The following is a 21390-nucleotide window of genomic DNA, read 5'->3' on the forward strand; positions in this document are numbered from 1 at the left end:
TAGTTGGTTTTTAGCCTTTGATTTTTGAGAGTTGGGTATCATATGGTGATACAGTAAGAGGAGTGTGCCCTTTAAGACCGCATGCTGTCTGCCCTATAATCTCAGCGTTCTTCAAGTCCCCACTCCATAGCAGCCCAGTTTAACTGTCTCATTCCCGAATCCAAGGGCATCTGTTCCATTATATCAGGGTATAATACTCCTCCACTGAAGTCATCCTGATCGCTTAGATCGGACGACATACCCGTAACCTCGAACGTAAACGGTAGCGGCAAGCTAGGTATACTCATGTCCGCGTCAACGCCATGTTGCTGCATGTTGCTGATTGGCACCCCTGTAGCACCTCGTGCCAGCCTACCTTTGATATGTGAAACAATACGTGGCGTTATCAAGGGCTTTCCTAATTGCTTGAACTTAGTTTCATATTCATCCCAAGCATGGATAACTGTCTTGGCGAACAGAGCGAAGTGAGAACTGTCATTGAGGCAAGGACCCAAGAAACGAGCTTCGTAGTGATCGCTCATCACATCCCAAGCCCTTTGAGCTTGCTTGCTCACTGGTCGCCTCTTAAGATCCTGGACGATATGCATGTATGCCATGAACGGGAAGAAATAGTCAAGGAACCAGATGTACCCTCTAGCAAGCGGTGATCTTGAGATCTTGGTGTCGTACTCCAGCATTTTGAGCGCATATCCCATTGCAGTGTCATATTGTGACTCTGTCTGGTGGGCCACAGAACTAGAATATGTAGAATGGTGCTCGATCAGGCGACATTTAGCAAGGTATGTCCTTGTCATCCAAATTGCCATGAAGTGGAGTGGGTTCTCTGGATTACAAAAGTTTATATACTTGGCCTCAATCGTCTTTTCCAGAGTTGCCAGAGTGTCCCGGTCCGGGGGGCGGCTACGCTGGTCATCGTCGATGATTGGCTTCAAGGCTGGGCAAGTGAACTCTAAATGAAACATGGTCTGCCGAACGAAGTCTCCTAGCTCACTTCGAACAACCGAGAAAAGGGATTCGGTTGTCTTTCCTTGCAATGCTGGAGGCTCCTTCATCCCAGGTCGAATATCAGAGTCGTTAACATTGAGGGGCACTTTGCAGTCCCAGGTAGGCGATAATATGGAGGATTTATGGCCAGCCAGCTCGCTCACGCGGCTGTCAAACAACATCAGCGACCACCAAATCCGACGGCTCATCTCGGCTTCGAATGGTAGTAGTTTAGAACACGTAGACTCGCTGTCAAGACCCATCCGTTGGGCAATGCGAATAGCCACACCTAACATCGAGGATAGTGCACGGGGATGGGTACTACGGCCAATCGATACCTAGTAGACAATGTTAACATGAGCAAAATGTTTTCAAGGAATACACGCACTAGATAAAGATATAACGCGGTCAAGCAATTACGATCAACAGTCTGCAGAAAATTGCAGTTTGATAAAGCTTGCTGACAACCAAACTGGTATCTGCTCAGAAGATCCTCTTTTGGAAGTGCAAACAATGCTTGGCAGTCCTCAGGCAACAGACTTTGGATAGAGATACAGTAAATGGAGAACATGATTGCCTCAAGGGTAGTGTTGATGTTGATTATGTTACTGGCGGCTTCCACGATGCGTCCTTGCAAGCTAGGATGATGAGTGACCTTGAGCAGCGGATCAACGTTATCCAGGTATATCTGCCACAGCCTGAAAATCTGAGCCGGGTCAGGATGTAATACGGATAGGTCGACGGGTGTCTTGCGTGTCCCAAGCAAGAAGTGATCGTTAGCCCCTCTAAACGTTTTGTCCCAAGCATTGACGACACTTGCATCACGAACATTCTCTGTTGAAGAGTCGCTAGCATAGTCGTAGTCTCGAAACTTTCTCGGCTTATTAGTACAGTCCCATGTCAGAAAGGGAAAACTCAAAGGACCAACCATACCACTTGTTTGACAGTGTTCCAAAACTCCCTAACTTGGTTAGCTATGTAGACATAAAAATCTTTGATGAGGTAGCAGTACTTAGCCTCGTATGGCTTCTCGGGCTTAATGGTTGCAGATGCTGACGACCAATCTGATCCCGTAGCTTTTGGGTGTTCGTCATCAGAATCACCCAGCGTCTCCACTCTCGTCAAGCTTTGACCATCAGAGGCGTTCTTATGCATCGGTTCAAAGTTGACATTGTTCTGCCGGAGTAAGTCTTCATATCGTTGGAGACGGTCCAACAGTTCGCGCTCGGGGAACCTGCGTTTCCGTGGGCGTCGAATTAAAGCAGCAGGCACACATTGAGATCCACCTCGGACGCAGTTTGCACACGGAAACTTGCGGTCACATTTGACCTTTCGCTGCTGGCACAGGACGCACGCAAGCACCCGCTGTGGTTTCTGTGCCTGCAAAGCGCGAGCTGTCGTGCCTGAGGAGGTGTCTCCTATGCTCGACTCCCCTGTGACAGATTCCCCAGACATAACTCCAATCCGCTAAGACAACGCTGACGTTGACGATGTTTCTTGGCGCATTGCGTCTGCGCCGCCCTTGAGTCGTGCGGCGAAATGATAGCCGCGCAGGACGATGTTCTGTGCCGCTCGACAAGCGCCTTAGGCCGTCACGCTTATCTCACATTCAATCTTGGCAGAGGCAATATGAAGGCGTTGCATACGATCCAATGATCTCCGATAATGTGAATGTTTTCGGTACTTTGTAGCATGCCGTTGTGTGCAAAGTGGAAGTCCTGACTCGGCCCAGGGCATTTTTGTGTAGTGTCTCGGACATTTGAAATGTCCGGCAACATACTGTTTCGGGCATCGCTAGTGTCCGGCGAGGATGACAATGATAATCAACCACCATTGAATAGGTGGATTGAACTTATCGCCAGAAGTATTGAAGCCATTCTAGGGGCTTCAATTGGCCTCAACGTCGAGTAGGGTCTCACAAGTTAACCTTCGGAACAGTGGGGTTGAAAGTCATCGAACTTGGTAAAGGTAATCGTGGAGTCTACCTAAACTTGGGTTGCAAATTAGTGGCGTTTATGCTGAATAACAAGGTAAAAACAACCACCCAGATCAAAGCTTCTGACGATTCTTGCGCCTCGGCGAGCTGCTTCAGACCTTGAATCAACCAATACTATCCAATTTATCGTTCTTTGGCAAGGCTTTGAATGGTTAATCACTGGAATGTCAATTGCCGCGAAGATTGTTACAAAGAAGTTGAAAGTTTGGGGACCGTAAGCCGACAGAGTCATCTCGCGCTGGTGCGGTAGAGAGCTTTCGGCGTCACTGACTGCATCGCGACCATCCAGTTACCCTGTTACCTGCAAACGTGAGAGTTAATACTCGCAGATTGCGATATCCTCTTCATCATAAGAAGTCTAACGTGCTGTATCTTCCCGGTTCTCACGATCCGATTCGTGGATTAACACCGCACCAGGTATACCCTGAGCAGCACAATCAAGCTACTTGGCCATCATTTCGATGACCGTCGGTCAATCTGGCCAAGGACCGCCCATACAATCTGAGACGGTGCACATATTGGGGTAGGGTCAACAGGATGGTGTTTAGTTCCAGTAGAGATTAGCGCCGGGCTGCCTGCCGACCTCGTCAGTCGCCCGAGGATGTGCCCATGGGTGGGAAGATGTGCCTTGGGGCAGATCATGGTGATCGCCTTATTGCCAGGGATTCTGGGGGCACACTGGCCCGTCTTGTCATCGCTTCCACATGTTCTCACATCCCAGAGCGCCGCAGATTTGCCAATCTATGCTGCAATGCAACATGCATGCCACGGCTCTGGGACCGTGGGTGGCCCCTGGTCAACCCCTACATTAGCACGCTGTAGGACGGTTTCAAGAAGTCGTGAGAATGATGAGATGGGGGCTCATCCTCCCTGTCTAGCGCACGATGTACTGTGCCATTGCCCTCGGCTGGCTCCGGTAGGCGCCCACTAGCGGGCTTGCGCTTCTCTTGGCGTTGTATATCTTCGACGATGGGCTCTAGCCGCCTCATCTCGCCCCCTGAGTAAGTCTGCACGCCCCACCACAGAAGCCATCACCTGAAACTCCCTTTGAGCCTTCTTGCCAGTCAAAAGCAAAATGAAGGCGTCGACATTGAGTGTGCGGCTCCACTGGCTCAATGTGATGAGCTCGCTTACAAGTCCTCGCCGACATACTTAAGCCTCGAAGGCTGCTGTTCAGTTGCCAATTTCGAGCCTCATCAGCTGCATCAGCATTCTGGTTCTTCTTGTTCAATATCCATTCATTTGCTCTCTGGCTGAGCCATTCGTTCTTTTCTGACTTGACAGTCGTCTACGCTCCTTATACAGACCTTTCACATTCGCTATTTGGTTCAGTTCCAGCTCAAGACTCGATCAAACCATAACATTCTCGAAGCACAGTTGATTTACAAAAGCGACAACAACATGCATTTCACAGCTGGGTTTGCTGCACTGGCCTTTGCTGGTACCGCCCTGGGCCATGCGCAGATCTTCGGTGTGTGGGTCAACGATGTTGATCAGGGGAACGGCCAAAAAGTTTGTGAGTGAAACCGATCCAATTTTGCCAGCCATACTTCAAGTGCTATCACTTTTTCATTTCAGACATGAATTTTCTATGAGTCTGATAGATCAAGTATTTTTTTTCTTTCGATCGTTATAAACTGATATTTTGTAGACATTCGATCGCCACCGAACAACAGCCCCGTCAAAGACCTCGCCAGTCCTGATCTTGTCTGTAATGTCAACGGCGGTACTGAAGTTGGAAGCTTTGTCACAGCAGCTGCCGGTGATAAGGTCAGCATCGAGTGGTTTCATGACAACCGTAACGACGACATCATCGATGGTAGCCACAAAGGTCCCATCATAACCTACATCGCTCCATACACGGCAACAAATGGCGCTTCGGCCATCTGGACTAAGATCGCAGAGGATGGCTTCGACGGCACGCAATGGGCTATTGACAAGCTCAAGGCTAATTCGGGCAAGAATGATATTACAATTCCCTCTTCGCTCAAAGCCGGCAAATATCTTCTCCGCCAGGAGATCATTGCCCTCCACGAGGCTGACGCCACATTCGACGTGAACTCTGCCCGTGGTGCTCAATTCTACCCTGGCTGCATTCAGCTGGAGGTCACTGGCTCCGGTACCGCCGTCCCCAGCCAGAATTTCGACTTCAACACTGGCTATACCTACGCTGATCCAGGCATTCATTTCAACCTCTACACGACCTTCACCAGTTACCCGATTCCCGGGCCAGAGGTTGACACTCTCGAAGGGGGTTCATCGGACCCAGCCCCGGCTGCTACCAGTTCCGTAGCAGCTGAAGCCTCAGCCTCCAGCTCTGCTGCTATTGAGCCGACTGTTGCAGTTCCGACTACTGCCGCTCCCACTGTGGGCACCACACTCGTCACAGTTGTTCCGACTAGCTCGGCTGCTGCTCTTCCAGAGACCTCCGACGCGCCAGCACCAACTGCTGCTCCCACTACCACAACCGTTCCGATCCGTTGCGGAGGCGTCCGCACCATAACTCGCCGTGCACTGCACTAAAGCCTTCAAGCCTGGTGGCTATGGGAACACATGTCTGGCTTTCTGGACCAAACCTGTTCTGAACTTTAAGAGTGCTCGAGCCTACACCTCGGCCAAGCAAGCCTTGGCCTGAAGATGTTTTTATTCTGACACAGTGTAGCATAGATATTCTTTTCGTGTAAATATAGCAGACTCAATAGACAATGCATGCATGGATCCTTGCAACGAAGGCATGTTCTTGACATATTTAATGCCTCAATCAAAAGCCACGTGCATGTGAGCTTGTTGTTACAAGTCTTATGATACACCTCTCCAACAAAGATGTCTGAAGAACAGAGTATATAGCGCTTTAGGAGCAAGCACTGGGCTAACATAAGGCTTCTGAGCCAAGGTACTTGCGATGACTACTCTACAAGAAATGCCTTCAACTCCCAATTGTCTGCCAAATATTGCATAACAATCCGATGCAAAGTTGGTTCGAGAAGCTCATTACGGGGATGAGTGACCCGTCGTGCTAGTGAAATATCCGTGATGTGGCTGTCAACCCAACGACTCAGAACCACATTCAATGTACCGATGCGAGCATAGAAAGCACTATTCTGTTGCTTTTGGACGATGAGAAAACTGAAGAAGAGGCTCGAGGAGTTCTGGCAGCCGATGTACAGAAGCTCTAGCGATTCGTCTACAAACCCACTGTAAGCAGTTTCAGGAACACCCATCAGTCGCACTATTGACACAGCATACGTGGATGTCAATTCAGAAGGAAGGTCACATTCGACGTTCCATGGGCTGCCCACACGGCACTTAGAAGCTCGTCCTTTCAAAGAGATGATCGGCGGGAAATCTGAAAAGTCAGCCCCACTCTGAATACGTCGAGCATATTGCGGTAGCGTCATGATATTCCTAGAAGAGTCATTCACTTGAATCTGAAATTCAGCTTTGAGGCTCGTGAAGTGCCCTTCACTTTCCCATGGGATGGTTAGGTTGTCCAACTGCCCCCATCCAGCCCAGCTCCAAGACGGGAACGATGCTCTCCGTCTAGCACGGTCGGGCAATCGTGTAGTCCAGCCCAGAGCTGTGGCAAAGTGGATATTTGTATCTCTATCGTTTGTGAAGGAGAACGGAATACCCCAGAAATGATAGATATTCTTGCGTTCGTAGGGTCGGAAGATGCCAAGGAACGCATTCAATGCGTCTGATTCGTATGTCAGCTGTCGCGACGCATACTCATTCAAACGCTTGACGATATCACGAGGGTATTTGCCGATGCCGTCTTCTGGAAAGCATTGATAATATCTCATGCGCCGCAAAGCGGTAGAGGGGGCCCTGAGGCCTTCCCAGCAATGCATTTTCATGCACTGAAAATAGACTTGTTCCCTGGTAAAGACGAGACGACGGCGTGAAAGTAGTGCCTCTTGGTACGTCCAAGCTCTGGTCGCCCACATGGACTGTCGCACCTCTCTTGTAGAGTCTGGAAAGACTAAGTATTTGCGATTCCCAATGTCGATGGACATTTGCTCGTTCCGGGAGACATTTGATACACCTGGTAGACCGTACTCTGCATCATTGCCTGCTGCCGCAATGATAGTTATTGTAGCATCATGGTAGATCTGATCCATTTGACGGATCAGCTTTTGCTTCTCCGGCTTGTCGGACTGGTCGAGGCAATATTTATCGACCCAAACATATCCTATCTCAAGCTCATGTGCCACCTCTATAGCATCCTTAACAACTCGTGGTACATGATCATCAAGCTTGCCTTGACTGAAATGCTGCTGTTCCTTTGTAGTGCTCTGATGGCCCCAAAGATAACTAAGGGCCAGATATTTGCATCCCTCTGGGGCTGTAACAATCCGTCTTGTCGTACTATCAATGACTTTGAAAGCGGACATTGGTGTGCCGAACTGGCTCAGACACGCGGCACTATGATTGTCATTGCAGCTTTTCATCCACCGTCGAATCAGGTTATAATTTACTCGACCATATATACCGTAGTTGGAATCCTTAGTCTGTTTGTCTTTGAGGTGGGGCAGTAGAAGAGTGGTAGTATGGTAATAGACTCAAATAAAACCGAGTTTTCCACTCTCTCGCATTTGAAGAAAGTGTGAGCCGAATGCGCGCCGAGTCTGTTTCCGTACATGCGTAATATCCTGCAGAGTGTACATTGGAGATCTGCTTCTTCACTATCCTGCCATTCTATCTTCCAGGTATGTTTTCTCTTCCGGTCCCAAATGGTATCCGAAAGACTTTCATGTGCTAGTTTCAGCTGGCTAATTGTCGCCAAATCCAATGACTGGCAATGATGACAGAGGGAACTCCCATGTTTGCTCGACTGACTTTGATCGTTTCCCATTGTTATAAATGTTGTAATAAACTAAATCAATGGTCCTAGTAGATTTTTTTTCATTCATTCAGTTGCTGTATCCTCTGTGAGCATCGAAGAACAAGGGAGGTGCGTTGGCAGCTGATAAAAGATGAAGTGTGGCTGCGCCACGATGCGGCTGAGTTCCAGTGTGAATTGGTACAAGGGTTCTTACCGTCCGTCACATGGCGCTCGAAACTCAGCCTTCTTCACTATTATAATGAAGGGTTTCCCATGAAACAGCTTGATCGAGAGTTGACTTGAGATTTAATGGATAATTACCCAGTTTATCACAAGTGTGCTTAATGTTTGTGTATGATCTCACTGTTAATCTAGAATTAGAGATATTGTTGGTCCGAATGAAAGGCGTCCTCGAAAATTGGAGCATGCCCTAATCGTGTTGTACACCCAGAGGCAGACAATTTCTAAGTACCTACACAGACATAGTATCCAGCCCACAGATTATCACAGTTTACTTTACAAAGACCGGAAATAACCATATCTATGATTGGCGAGGCACACAACAAGGTGCCAAGGGCTGGGCCAACAGATGGATTCCATCGATAACTATGCGTCCACTGTTAGTATAGCGTCTCCGGAAGCCGCTACGGGAAACTCACAAGTTAGCTAGGGTAACTTGATAATCGTTGGCAATGCCGGCACATGTATCTCCTTCGACGATCTGGTAGTACTTCTTGCCTTAAAAATCATTGTTAACAAATCATTCATTACGAGTGACCATGCTCGGACTTACAGTTATTTGAAGTGTTGGGAAGTGTTGGCGTGGGCACATTGGGAGTTGGGGTTGCAGCTGGTCCACAACCACCTCCAGCAAACGAGCTAATAGTCTTTATCGTGGTGATTGTGTTGGTCACAACCAGAATACTTGTTGTGGTTTGGGTAATCAAGCGAGTCGATGTCTTGACAGATGTTGCAAGGACAACACTCGTAGTTGGCTGGACTAGCTGACTGGTAGACGTGATTGTGACAGTAGTGAGCACAGTCTGGAATATAGTGCTTGTCACAGCACCAACCGGTGCAGTGCTCGTACTCGACGGTATTGTTTGTGTCGGCTCGTCAGGTTCATTTGGGGTCCCGCTGCACAACCCGAACGCACTTTGGCATCCAACACTGCAATATGAATCGGTTCTGCCGCAATATCCGTGCTCAGAACAGCAGTCACCATATTTCGAACCGATACAGGTCACGCCATTACCACAGTCACCGTCAACGCTCGGTTTCAAAGTGGCCGCTGATGTGGAAGGACTGGAAGCGGTGCTAGTTGCACCCGTTGAATCCGTCATTTCCAGACAGTATGTCCCGCCCACGGTAAGCTTAGAACAGCTCGTAATCGATGGATTATACTTGATGATATCTGCCACTGTGACGCCTTCACGGGCGGCAATTGAGGCGCAAGTATCCCCGCTCTCTGCTGTGGTGCTTCGTGTACATGCAGCTCGCTGCTCAAGCGAGCTCCCTAGAGCCGTCGAGAAGCATGTTGAGACGCTAAAGGCAAGTATAACCCGATATACTGCGCCAGGTCCCATTTTGATGACCATAGTAGTTGCGGTTGACTCAGGTCCTTGGCCCCAATACTGCGTTGCGCTATGGCTGAAAATTTTCTACAAATGGTGGGCACAGCTCTATGTCTTCATATAATCATTGATGGGCGGTCTTGGGCATTTAAAGCGCTACGTTACTGCAAACCCTGTAGGTTGGACCTTCAGGACAACCCGGATGATCGTCGCCGGAACCGTTATAAAGTGAAGCTACTCATTAAAGCTGAGGGATTGGCCTACCCCAGGCCGAGACTCCCAAGTTGCCATTCGTTTGTAAATTATCGAAATTGATCCCACCACATCATCTTGTTGTCACTGTGCCAGAGCTCCGGCCGAGCTAAACAGACACGGAGGTTGGTATATTTGCCCCGCGGTCATTGGTTGACGGTACAATAGCTGTATGCAATATGGTCGTGATCTCCACAAGAAGCTTAATTGTAGGTCTATTATTGTACCTTTCGCTTATCGGCTGTTTGCGTAAATTTATGTCCAGGCTAATTCCAGGTCTACGTCGTGACCATTCCCCGAGTCGGGTGTAGCTTGGCTACTACACACTGCAACGTGGTAGTCTGAAATTTTAGATGTCCTTTTCATTTTCGACTCGTTAAAAGTTGTGATACATTGGACTTTCAAGACTCGTTTTCGCTCTTACGTGGTTGACTTCAAGTCTGTAACTTGAATACTGGACCTTCGTATATTTGTAATTTTGCTCCCTGAGCCTTTTCTGATAACTCATGTTCATACATAGGTTGTAATCTATGTAGCCTGCCTGAATAACCCCGCTAAGTTGCCCTTTTCGAACCAAGAGCGATCTTTCTTCCAGGCGTGGATGATAATATCCCTGCCCACACGAGCCACTTCTTCAATCTGGTCAGGAGTTCCCCAGCCCGGAAATGTTGTGGTGATGCATAGGAGATGTGCACCTGTCTGAATTGCTGTACGAAAAGCGAATCCATCGCTGACGTGCCCATATGCATCGATAAATTCTTCCATCATCCATAACCCTGCGGTTATCGACTTGTATAGCCATAAGGCATACATCTCAGCAATCATCTGCCCGAAATCGACACTAGGCAGTCCAAGCTGAGTACATTCCCAGTCGACGACGAACATGGGCACGTCGATGCCGCTTGTGATCGGGACATTAGGTAGAATAACACTACGATCTAATTTAGCTCTGAACATCAATCACATGGCAAATAAACTGTGTGTTGACTTACTTTCCTGTCCAAAAGTCGCCGTGAATGATCATGTGCCTACTTGTGTCCTGTCTCTCTGCAGCAGCCATCTGCTCGACTTCTCCAAGGACTTCTCCTACGTCGTCTAAGATAGCTGGGAAATCTTTAATGCGGTCTTGAAGCCACAAGAAATTGAGCATGTGTTTAACATCTTGTGCGAAGGTATTTCCAGCTATGAGCTCTCGAAGATCAACCTCTTGCGCACTCCATTCTACAAAGCCTTTGAGCCATCTACCCAGCGCCTTTCCTAGCTGACGGCATTGGGGCTGGAAAGACTCGGCGGTTGGGCCACTGTAATGCCGCAGAGCATACTCCTTCAGGTCGATCCCGTTAGATAGGTACTCTTGGATTTGGTTCGTGTTCTCTTCATCAAAGTGAAACAACTTCGGCGTCCGGACAGTAAAGGTATAAGTATCCGCCGGATCAGTTTCGCCCCAAGCGGAAGCATCGGAAAGACTCTTTAGTACACCCACCTCAATACGCTAAGACATGTTAGTCTGGATGAAAGAAGTGCAGAGTGAGCAGAGTGCTAAAAAAAAAGGTCCAAAATCATACGCAACGAAATAAAGTCAGCGGAAATTCTGGCTTTGTAGCCATCTGTGTCTCTCCGTGCTTCACTAAAACCTCTGTTGTCCCATCATTGAGGGCGTTTGATAATTTCGCAAGATAAACCCAATTTACGGAACCTCCTGGAAGCCGCTCAAAGTCATAAGGGTTGAAATTCGTATTCAGAAGACTTCTGTGCACTCTGGCGTCTATATCGCTAGAGCTTATTGACGCCATATCAAAGGCCCGGAGCTCGTCTTCTAGACGTTATCAGGATTATGTATTGGTTGTGTGTGTCAGTATGTTTCACGTTTGTTTCTATCTGGAGAAGAAATAGGGCCGTTGTATTTGAATGATGGCCAATTGCCCATGTTGCATCCACGGAGGACTGTTGAAGAATCCTGAATTTACAGATCCTTCAGTTCGGGATCATCCCTTGATGTCATCTTACAATGTCTTGGCTCACATCCCTCATTCTACAAATCAGAGCTAGACGCTTGGATTTCCAACTGCAGCATTTTCCATTTGCAGATGCACTCCACTAAAGTTTCGCATTTGCTATCTCCTAGCACCAGATTGTCCAGTTAATGCCATCTTAGCAATTCAGCCCGTCACATCCACGAAAAGCAAATATCTCTTAGTAGGTGATTTGCCTATGGTATTCCATTTAATAAAATACCCAAAGATTCATCGTTGTCAACAAAACAGATCACGAGATCAACAATAACGTTATTTGATCATGACGGCCGATGCGAGACTTCTGGGGAAATGGTCGTAACGAGGAGTGTGGCCTATCCCTTCGGGCTTGTTTGCAGAATTCCAGCAATTGCTCGGTATAATATGAATCGTCAGGGGTTATTCTTCTCATTCAATTTCGCAACAATATACGAGAATCTTGATCCTCAGAAGTCGAATATCTCGCTTGCTTTATCCATCCATGAGGAACTCGTAGGTGTAGTTACAAATTTATCGTCATACATGAGATATTGGCAACATGCACCTTACCGGGCGTCGCTTGCTAGCTTATTTCTTTGCTAGGAAACAGATTAGTGCTACCGTTTCTTCAACACATCTTCCACCGTGTCCTTTTAATTTCGAGACGACCTAAATAACCTGTCAAAGACGAAGTTGTAGTTATTCCTTGTCATTGTGTGTGTGAACGACAGAAGCCGATGCCGGTAGTCTCCCGCCTCAGATGGCCGGGCGCCTAGTAGTGACGCCGATCAGCCGCTCGGCGCCGTATCCTCGTTGACCAATTGGCCGGCTTCGTACCCGGAGACTTTCGTCATTTCTGTCATAATCACGACAACCCATCTTCAACACTCGAATTCCACGCTACGGGGCGCCCGCAATACTACTGGGTGTGCACTGTTCATCCAAAGATGCCACTGGATTGAAGGTTGAGCTTACCCCAACATACTTAAAGCTCGTAGCTCCCAAACAACAGTGTCCATACTCGGCTGCCGCTACCGCATCGGTAGCGATTCGGCAGCGACATCCATCGGCCAGTACAATGATGGTGGTTTGAAATATGCGTCTTGGCTTTTCTTCAAGACATATCGATATCCGGGGCATGCAAGATAACCCCCACACGCTTGTAAGAGGTGAATGGTGGAAGATGGTCTCATCGATCTCAACATCGCGATCGCGCTCGACGTGATTGAACCCCTCACAAGCTTGTCAAGCTATTGTCTAGGCATTTTGATGGTACGGCTAGTATTTAAGGTCTCCATATCATTCTGTCCCAAGCTCTCTGCACACGGGCTTCACACCTGTGTAACTTTATTAGTGATTCTTAAACATTGTCTTACAGCATGTCGACAACAACCACCCAAACTGAGAGCAAAGCTCCCGAGAACTTGACGCTTGCCTTTGACACTTCTCTGCATAACGAGGTAAGTTGATAAACTTCATCACGGCCCACCTCATCGCACACTCTAATGCCCTTCTCAATAGTACAAATACAGTGATTATCTTCCTGTCTATGATGAGAAGACAACCTTCCCACCTATCGAGCCCTTCGAGTTTAAGGACCGTGGCCTTTCCGCGAACAAGGACAAGCCAAACCTGCTGCCGCCAAACGACTCATCTGTGAAGGCAACCAAACTGACGCCCGTCATCGGCACGGAGATCCGTGGCCAGCAACTCAGTCAGCTCAACGAACAGCAGCGTGACGAGCTAGCCCTGCTCATCGCTGAGCGCGGGGTGGTCATCTTCCGGGACCAAGACTTCAAGGACATTGGCGTCGAGAAACAGAAGGATTTCGGTCGTCACTTTGGACCCCTCCACATTCATGTAAGTCCACTCAGCATCCTTCTCCTTTTTTGCCTGCGCGACTTTTCAATCTCATCCTTCTCCTGTATTACACGAGATTAACACACGGGAAATAGCCCGTCGGCGCACATGTCAAGGACAATCTCGAGCTGCACAACATCTACCTCGGCCCCGACAATGAGTACCGCAACCGTAACAAGCTCGACAAGCTCACGACCGTCGGCTACCACTCCGATGTCTCATACGAGCACCAGCCGCCCGGCGTGACCATCCTCACGCTGCTGTCCGTGCCTCCCACCGGCGGCGACACCGCCTGGGCCTCGCAGACGGCATCCTACGCGCGCCTCAGCGAGCCCATCCAGAAGCTCCTCGAGGGCTTGCGCGCCGTGCACAGCGGCTTCCCGCAGGCCGAGGGCGCGCGGCGCGACGGCAAGCACGTGCGGCGCGAGCCGATCCAGAGCTCGCACCCGCTTGTGCGCATCCATCCCGCGACGGGGCAGAAGGCGCTGTTTGTCAACCCGGGCTTCACGAAGCGGATCGAGGGCGTCAAGCAAGAGGAGTCGGATGCGCTGCTGAAGCTGCTGTTCAAGGTTCGTTAGCCCCTATTTATCTCGCCCGGTCTTGCTATCCTCCTTCCCCACGTGTGCACATACATGTATACCCAAAACTCCTCAAACAGACTGCTGACAAGAATCTCTGCCAAATAGCACATCAGGCAGGGCCAGGACTTTCAGGTTCGCGTCAAGTGGGAAGAAGGTACGGTAGCATTGTGGGACAATCGAGTAACGGCTCACACTGCCATATCTGATTATGATGTACACAAACCCCAGGAAGGCCTTAGGCATGGCTTCAGGATCACCACCTTGGCGGATAAGCCAAAGGGCGTGAATGGGTTGGAGTCTACTTGGTGATTGGCGAATACATCTACTCTGTATTTAATGCTCTTTCGATGATCAATGGCTGTCTTGTGAGACAAACTCACGTGTGCAAAAAGAAGTATTGTCAAGTACAAAACACCGCTGTGCTTTATTCTCGGGTATCAAGAACCAGAATGACTACTCGTACAAATACACACGAAAAACCGGCCCGCCAACGCCCGCTCGCTCTCGTCTTTCGTCCTAACCGAAAAAGTAATAGGACACCGTAAAGTCGGCTGTCCTGACCTGGCCAAACAGGAAGTATTATATAATATAGTATGTCAGAAGTGAAGTCCGGTCCCAATTGTATTTATAATACGGCTATGGCCGCAATGTCTCGTCAGCATCGTCGTCCGAATTGTGCCCGTCTAGGCCTTGACCAGTTCGGTCGATTTCGAAACTCTCGCCACTTTCTCCTCGTGCTGCGCGTCGCGCGATTTCTCTCTCCTGCCAAATCTCCCCCTTACGTGTCTCCGCTTGCTGGAGACAGTCGACGTACGTCCTAAACTTTACGATCTCTCTGAGCAAGTAAGAGCTTTTTCTTTCCCAATTCGCCATGGCCTTAGCGGCATTGTGGCCGCGAGGCGTGAAGGCAAGCAGCATTGGGCTGCGCAACGCGTTATGTTGCTGAAGCTCGTCTTCGATGCTCTTGACGTATGCAAGTAGAGTTTGAAGCTGCTCCTTCTCTGCGGAATTTGATGGACGCATCGATTGTGTGGGTGGTGTCCACTCAGCAATGTGTACTTTGTCCCCAGGCAGCTTGCCGCGCCCGCTGGAATTTGTCTGCCCGGAACTGCCAAAGTCAAAGGACCCAACGGAGCGGAAACTACTTCCCCGCGAATGCATGCTCGTACGGCCATTATTGATGCTTGAGCTACCAATTGCACCAGCTGCACTGCTTCCGGGACGCGAGCCGCCCCTAGTGCCCGGTGCAATGCTGCTTGTCGACTCGTTGATCGCCGAAACCAGAGAGTTGTTGACGATAGCCTCACTCCATCCATACTCTATATTCGATATACCTCCCACCAGGGGATGTGTGCTCAGACGCGCACTCCAATAGTTCGCTGTCGTGACAAACTCCTTGCTTATTTCCGGCGTGCCAACTTGGAACAAATGAACTGCCCCAGTAGGCAAGCTGAGAGCCCAAACATTCGGCCTCTGACGTGAGTAGCCCGGTGGTGGAAGAGCTGAAGCAAGTGTCTGTCGAAGACTGAAGGTTCCCAGATTTGTCGCGTTCTCTTGCCAGTTGCCCCCTCCAACAACGGCGCCCTTCTGGACTGGCTGAGTATTGCGAGCCGCTCGTGCCTTAGATCTACCCAGAGATTTGTTCGGGGAAAAAGAGAAAATACTCAATTGCCCCTTCTGAATAACTGCGAAGACTTCTGTCCAGTTGCGGTCCTTCGCCTTCTTGTCGATCCCGTCTAGGTGGTGCTTATGGATCACAATTCCCTCTTTCACCCATGGTGGACCAGCAAGCTCCAATGACTCATCTTCAAGCAACTGGGCGTTCTTCAGTTCATCGCTAACAAGCGACTGAGAACTACCAAGGGCATCATCGCGAATGATCGCCTGGCTGAGAGCATTTGCAAAACCGATAGACTGGTGGAAGTCTCCTCGTGGCCAAGAAGATCCAAACGAATCCATTGACATTGACGTATGCGTCCGACCTAGTGAGGCACGACTCCATGTGGCAGAGGATTCGGCCGGGCTCCAGACAGAGTTGCCGTCATCGAAGCTAGTCCTACTAGATGAGAAGCCTGTGCCGCCAAATGCTCTTGGTCTAGATCGGCTTTTCGACGTCCATCTATTGCCATTGCCTTTGGCATTCTCGGATACCCGTCCGCGAGAGGAAGAGTTCTCAGATGGTGCCTTGCTGAGCACGCTCGGAGTCCGTTTCAACATGCCGATGACTGACAGACTGTTCTGTGACTGGATAGGTGTTGCTTCCGCACCATATAAAGGAAGACGCTCGTCCCGTATCGACATGTAAGTGTCTTTCAGAACAATATCCATCTGCGACTCCCAAGCCTTCAGTGAACCTTCAAACGGAGCCTTGACTAGTGGGCCACAGTCATCAGTTCCATCAGATGCCATGCCATTGCGAGATTCAGATCTCGGAGGAGGTTTGAATGATGTCCGGAAGCTCAATGTTCTGTCTTGATCCACTGAAGCGCGGCCTTCTCCGTCCACACCAAGATTCTGGCTCTTGCTAGGGACTATGCTAGAACGCTCGAAGGCCTCCGGGACAGAATCTGCCACTGCTTGTCTGATTGTAGTCATAGTATTCTTGATGAACTGGCTCCTGGTCATCTTTGACTCGATATCGGCCAAATGAAGATCCGTGTTGAGAAGCATAATTGAATAGCAAATCGTATGGATAACATCAGTGGACTTGAAGCCGTGGTTCGGGTTGCAGTCACACCATCGTTTTGAGAAGGCAACCAGGATCCTATCAACCTGCTGTGTTTCTGCTCGGAAGACCAACCGACCACAGACTTGGCGAAGGGCACTGAGCACGCTCTTATCAGTGAAATCATAAAGTTCCATGTATGCGCGCAGAGTTCGCTGGCGGAGAGGTCCCTCCTCGCCCATCCAAGCAGCTGCTTTCTCCTTTTGGATGAAATCTTCGTTGCCGTCAAAGATCCTCTGCGCCTTCGCTTTATCATCTTCTGTAGGATCTCCGATCACAAACTCAGGTTCGTCAATAGGCTTGTCGCTCTTAGCGTCTCGGGGATCCTCCGACTCTGCCCTCGACGACTCGACCTTCACGCTGGGTAAGCTTGTTGAAGACTTATACGCGGATTTCAAGGATCCATTGGCGTCTGATACGGCGCCTTCAATCGGAAGGGTTAGGCTAGTTGGCCTCAAATCCTGCTCATCGGGGTTTTGCAAAAGGATCTTCTCAGAAGCCTTTGATGTTGCATCATCCCTAATGGTGCTCGGGGAAGGTAGAGGTTTGTCGATGTTTGGAGATAATAGGCCAGATGTGCGATTGCCATTAGTCGGAGACCTATCACGACTGCGCGCGATGGAAGATCTAGATGGCTTGTTGACGACCCGCTTAGGACTGTCTTCGCTTTCACTGTTGTCATGCAAGAACGACCCACTTCGCGAAGGCTGCTGATGCTTCTTCGGCGGCTCGGGAGGCTGTCGCGTTGGGGTTTCGACGCCACGCTTAGGCTCGCTCCCGGCGCCTGCAAAATCCCTACCCCTAGGTTCGGGTTGAACAGAGCGGATGGTGGCTTTCGGATCCGGTTCGTAGTCGGGCGAAAAGCCCCTGACCCGCGGCTCCTCCACCTCATCGTCGTCGTTGCCGTCTCGATCAACCTCCCTCGATAGCGGGTCTTCGAGGACGTCCTCTGCAGGCGATGGATCACCGCTTTGCACGAATGCGTTTGGCATTGTCGGGCTACCCTTCAGGAACGGGCTCATAGCCTTCCGCAGGCTAGTAACCGGACTTGGCTCTGGCTTTGCAGGAGCTATCGCCGTCTCGACTGGGAAATTCACTGGAGCCCGGACTATAGGTACAGGCAGCGGTGGCGGTTCCGGCTCGGCAACTGACTTCTTCCTCCTCCTGAAGAAGCTTGAGGGTTTCTTTTGTAACACGTGCGTTGAGTGGTGTGACTCGCGTGATGGCGGGGCGCTGCTTGATGATTTCATCGGGGAGGTGATATTCTGCTGGCTGTTACCAGCCGATGCAGAGGAAGCAAACGAAGAATTCGAGTGTGAATTCATGGACGAATCCAGTGCTGCGACAAGGCTGTTCTTCGATGATCCGAACACCCTTCTAAAGAACCCTTGCTTCTCCTTGACTTGCGACGCCGAGGCCGGGATGCCCCCTTGCAGCACCTCCTTCGATTTTTCGTATCCAACGTGTGGCGCTGGAGCAGAATCCAAGTCAACGACAGGCATGGGGGGAACGTCGCGACCTGCACTGAACTTAGATTGGGCCTGTCTTCCAACGGTAGCGCTCCGAGAGGATCTTGTGCTTCGCTTCCGTTCGACACTCGGTTTTACGGGGGACTTGGGCTCGACCATCGGTTGCGGCGGAGGGAAAGAAGGCATTGAGGGTGCTGTCTGCAGTCTGCGAGGTCCTCCAGGTACGGTAGGTGTAGGAGCGGCATCGTAGTCCTCGTTGAAAAAGGAGTTGGAGAATTCGATATGCCACGAAGGCTGCTGTGGTTGTTGATGGGTCTGCTGGGGCGGCGGATTGCTGGTGGACTGCCTGTGTCCATAATCAAAGCTTGACGACCTACCGCCAAAGCCATGTGCCCAGCGTTGGCTGCCGAGAACCTGCGCATACCCGCCAGCATCGATGCTGTTTGTGCTGCTGCTCTTGCTGCCCTTTCCTCCTCTCGAGTGCAACGGTCGTGGTGTACCAGGAACGCTCCGCTGATGGGTTGACGACTCGCGCATGCTGTTGATCCGGCCCAGGCTGGACTGGAAACCAGAGCTGCTGTTGCTTCTTCGACCACGGGAGGGCTGACTTGATATCCTGCTTGAGTCATCTGCGCCCTCATAGTCCGAACTGTAGGTATATCCATGCCCGTTCGTGCCTCGTGCTCGGGAGGTCGTCGTCATTGACCTTGACCCAGTATCGTTGCCGTATGAGTACATGTTCGCGTCGTCATAGGTCATGGTCTTCGACTCGGCAAATTGGTCGTTCATCTGCCCCATGGAGAATTGATCGAGGGAGAGCAGCATATTGGTGACGAGCGAGTCTCGCGTGACATTCCGTGGAGAGAGGGAGAGGTCGTGGGAGTCGCGAGGGTTGGGCCGGGGCGGCTCGGGGCGGTCGTTCTCTTTATTGGACATGTCGACAGGCGTGATGCTGTCGAGGAAGGTCTGCATCTGCCGGGCAGCATCACTTGGGGGATGGGCGGGCAGCTTGTTGCTAAGCGCCCGGCTGTTGGCGGCGGCTTGCTTGCCCTTGGAGGAGACGGGTGGGCGCCGGTTCGGGGGCGTGGAGGGAACGGCGTCTCGAGTGGAGGGTCTAACGTTAGTGGTGTTCATGGCAGACACCGGCGGGCTGGTGTTTATGTTGAGTTCTGGGCGTCGTCTCGAGCTTCCTCGCCGTGCCGACTCGGCGGAATGCATCGTCGGGGGCGAGCAATTACGGCTAAGGTGCCGTAAGGTAAGGTCGAGGACGGACGGCCGCGAGCGAAGTAAGGGACTGATTAGATGGGAGTGTAGGGTAGGGAAATGAAAGACTGGGCCTTGTTGGGTGTGTCAATGGCGGCCAGAGCTACAACAGTCCAGTACCGGTAACCACCCAGTCTAGCAGGCCATCCCCCACACGCTTGCACTGGTTAAGCACAAGCAATCAGTAGGTCGGTCGTAGATGGTGCACAATTTCTTGGTCCCTCGTCCACTTTGCCAGTCAGTGGATTCGGATCCAGGAACAAAGAGCTGCACGATATGGGAGGCCAGTGTAACGATTTTGTGAAAAGACTGGGACCCTGAGGCTAGTAGTGGGCAATAGCGCGACGGTAGTGCATTGGATGTGGATGTGGGAACTGGTTCCAAGTTGTCGTAGGTGGATGGATGCGCGCGTGTGAAGAGTGAATAGAGAAGATGTACCGTCACAGCCGGTGGTGCTGCTAACGCTACCGTCGAGTGACTGACGAGGATGGATCGAAGAGGAGTGAACCGAGGAGTATCGTGGTGCAGATTGAATGACCAGGTTCAGGGAAGGCAGGCAGGCGGATGACCAGGCGGATGACGGTAGAGGAAAGGTGACAAGTCGAGGATTGAAAGAAACAGAAAAGAGACTCGTTCGATCGATTCAATCCACTCCAAGTCAAGTCAATCCAGGGGGGCGATGATGGTCGATTCGATGCAACCGTTCAGAAAAAGTGTTGGCGCGTATTTCTGGAGGGTGTGCAGGTGGGTGCAGATGGGCATGGACCCTCAGTCCGTCGTGGCTTCCCCCTGCTGTAGTGCTCACCTCACGTTCTTACCTTACCATGACCGTTATTACTGCATCCATCCAAATGGGAAAGCGCGTGTCTGGCGCCAACAAATACAGAAAGAATCCCAGCAAAGAAGAAAAGGAAAAGAGGAGGGGGGGCATGTCCAAACGCAACCCCAATGCAGGGATTCTCAATTGCATGCAACTATGATCCTCTGCCCAGTCTACTGAGCATACTAAGCAGTATGCTACAAATTGAGGCACACACAGTCATGAATGCCAGAATCCGGCCATCACTCAGACCCCGCCCGTCATCAAGTGGATGTGGATGGATGGCTGCTGGATGGATTCGCGCATGAAACGGCGAAACGCGAACAACCGTCGCCTGCCCGGGGACCAGGGGTCTCCCAGTGGCCCGGAAAGAGAACACACCTCCACAGCCGGGGAGCGGCACGACGGGAAGCCGCGCGCGCACGGCTTGGGTTGTACATGTACAGTATCGTATCTGGTCACTGAGGTATGTGATGAGTGGTCAGCGCCATGCGATGTGATGCGATACGGTGCGATGCGATGGTAGCTTTGATGGCGATATCTGAGATGCGATGGCAGCTGATGATAGGAGCATGTCAGCCACAACAGGGCCATATCCCGGGCCAACTTGCGCCAGCGACGGTGTAGGGCGAATAGGGAAGCATCTCCATACAAGTGAATTACTCGGGCCGCCAATATACCCTTTCTTCACCACGCTCGGCGGCAACACCTTGTCGGCTACAGTAGAGCCAGCAACGGGCAAAGGTCAAGGCTGAAGAGCGAGCGTCTCGAGGAACAAAACAAATATGTGTGCAGTCATCACGAAACTGCAGAAGTCCCAGCATGAGCTGCCAGAATTTCGACGCGTCAGCAGTTCTCACCCTACATCCGGCTGTGCTCTCAATGTTCATCCCGATATTCATCATGTCGCTTCCATCTATATTGTCACTTTTATCGACGATTATTTTTCTCAAGCGAAGTGACTTACAGTACACGTGTAGATTTCGGCCACGATACTTGACCAAGATGGGATTAGTCAGGGGGGATTTCCACTAGGTCCGTCCAACTGCG

At 50.6% G+C, this 21390-nt stretch overlaps 2 protein-coding genes across 2 annotated transcripts; both read left to right on the top strand.

Moving 5' to 3' along the window:
• Positions 1-4381: 4381 nt before the first annotated feature.
• On the top strand, positions 4382-5503 carry UCRPA7_2324 (putative glycoside hydrolase family 61 protein; the record flags this gene model as incomplete). The annotated part of the gene is made up of 2 exons (XM_007914896.1): positions 4382-4496; positions 4632-5503. The coding sequence occupies 2 exons, from the start codon at positions 4382-4384 to the stop codon at positions 5501-5503; spliced, it is 987 nt and encodes a 328-aa protein (XP_007913087.1).
• Positions 5504-13001: 7498 nt separating this feature from the next.
• Positions 13002-14060, top strand: UCRPA7_2325 (putative alpha-ketoglutarate catabolism dioxygenase protein; the record flags this gene model as incomplete). The annotated part of the gene is made up of 3 exons (XM_007914907.1): positions 13002-13082; positions 13144-13482; positions 13578-14060. The coding sequence occupies 3 exons, from the start codon at positions 13002-13004 to the stop codon at positions 14058-14060; spliced, it is 903 nt and encodes a 300-aa protein (XP_007913098.1).
• Positions 14061-21390: the final 7330 nt, after the last annotated feature.

The sequence above is a fragment of the Phaeoacremonium minimum genome (genome assembly GCF_000392275.1).
Source record: "Phaeoacremonium minimum UCRPA7 unplaced genomic scaffold PA7_03_scaffold_157, whole genome shotgun sequence".
Taxonomy (NCBI): Eukaryota; Fungi; Ascomycota; class Sordariomycetes; order Togniniales; family Togniniaceae; genus Phaeoacremonium; species Phaeoacremonium minimum.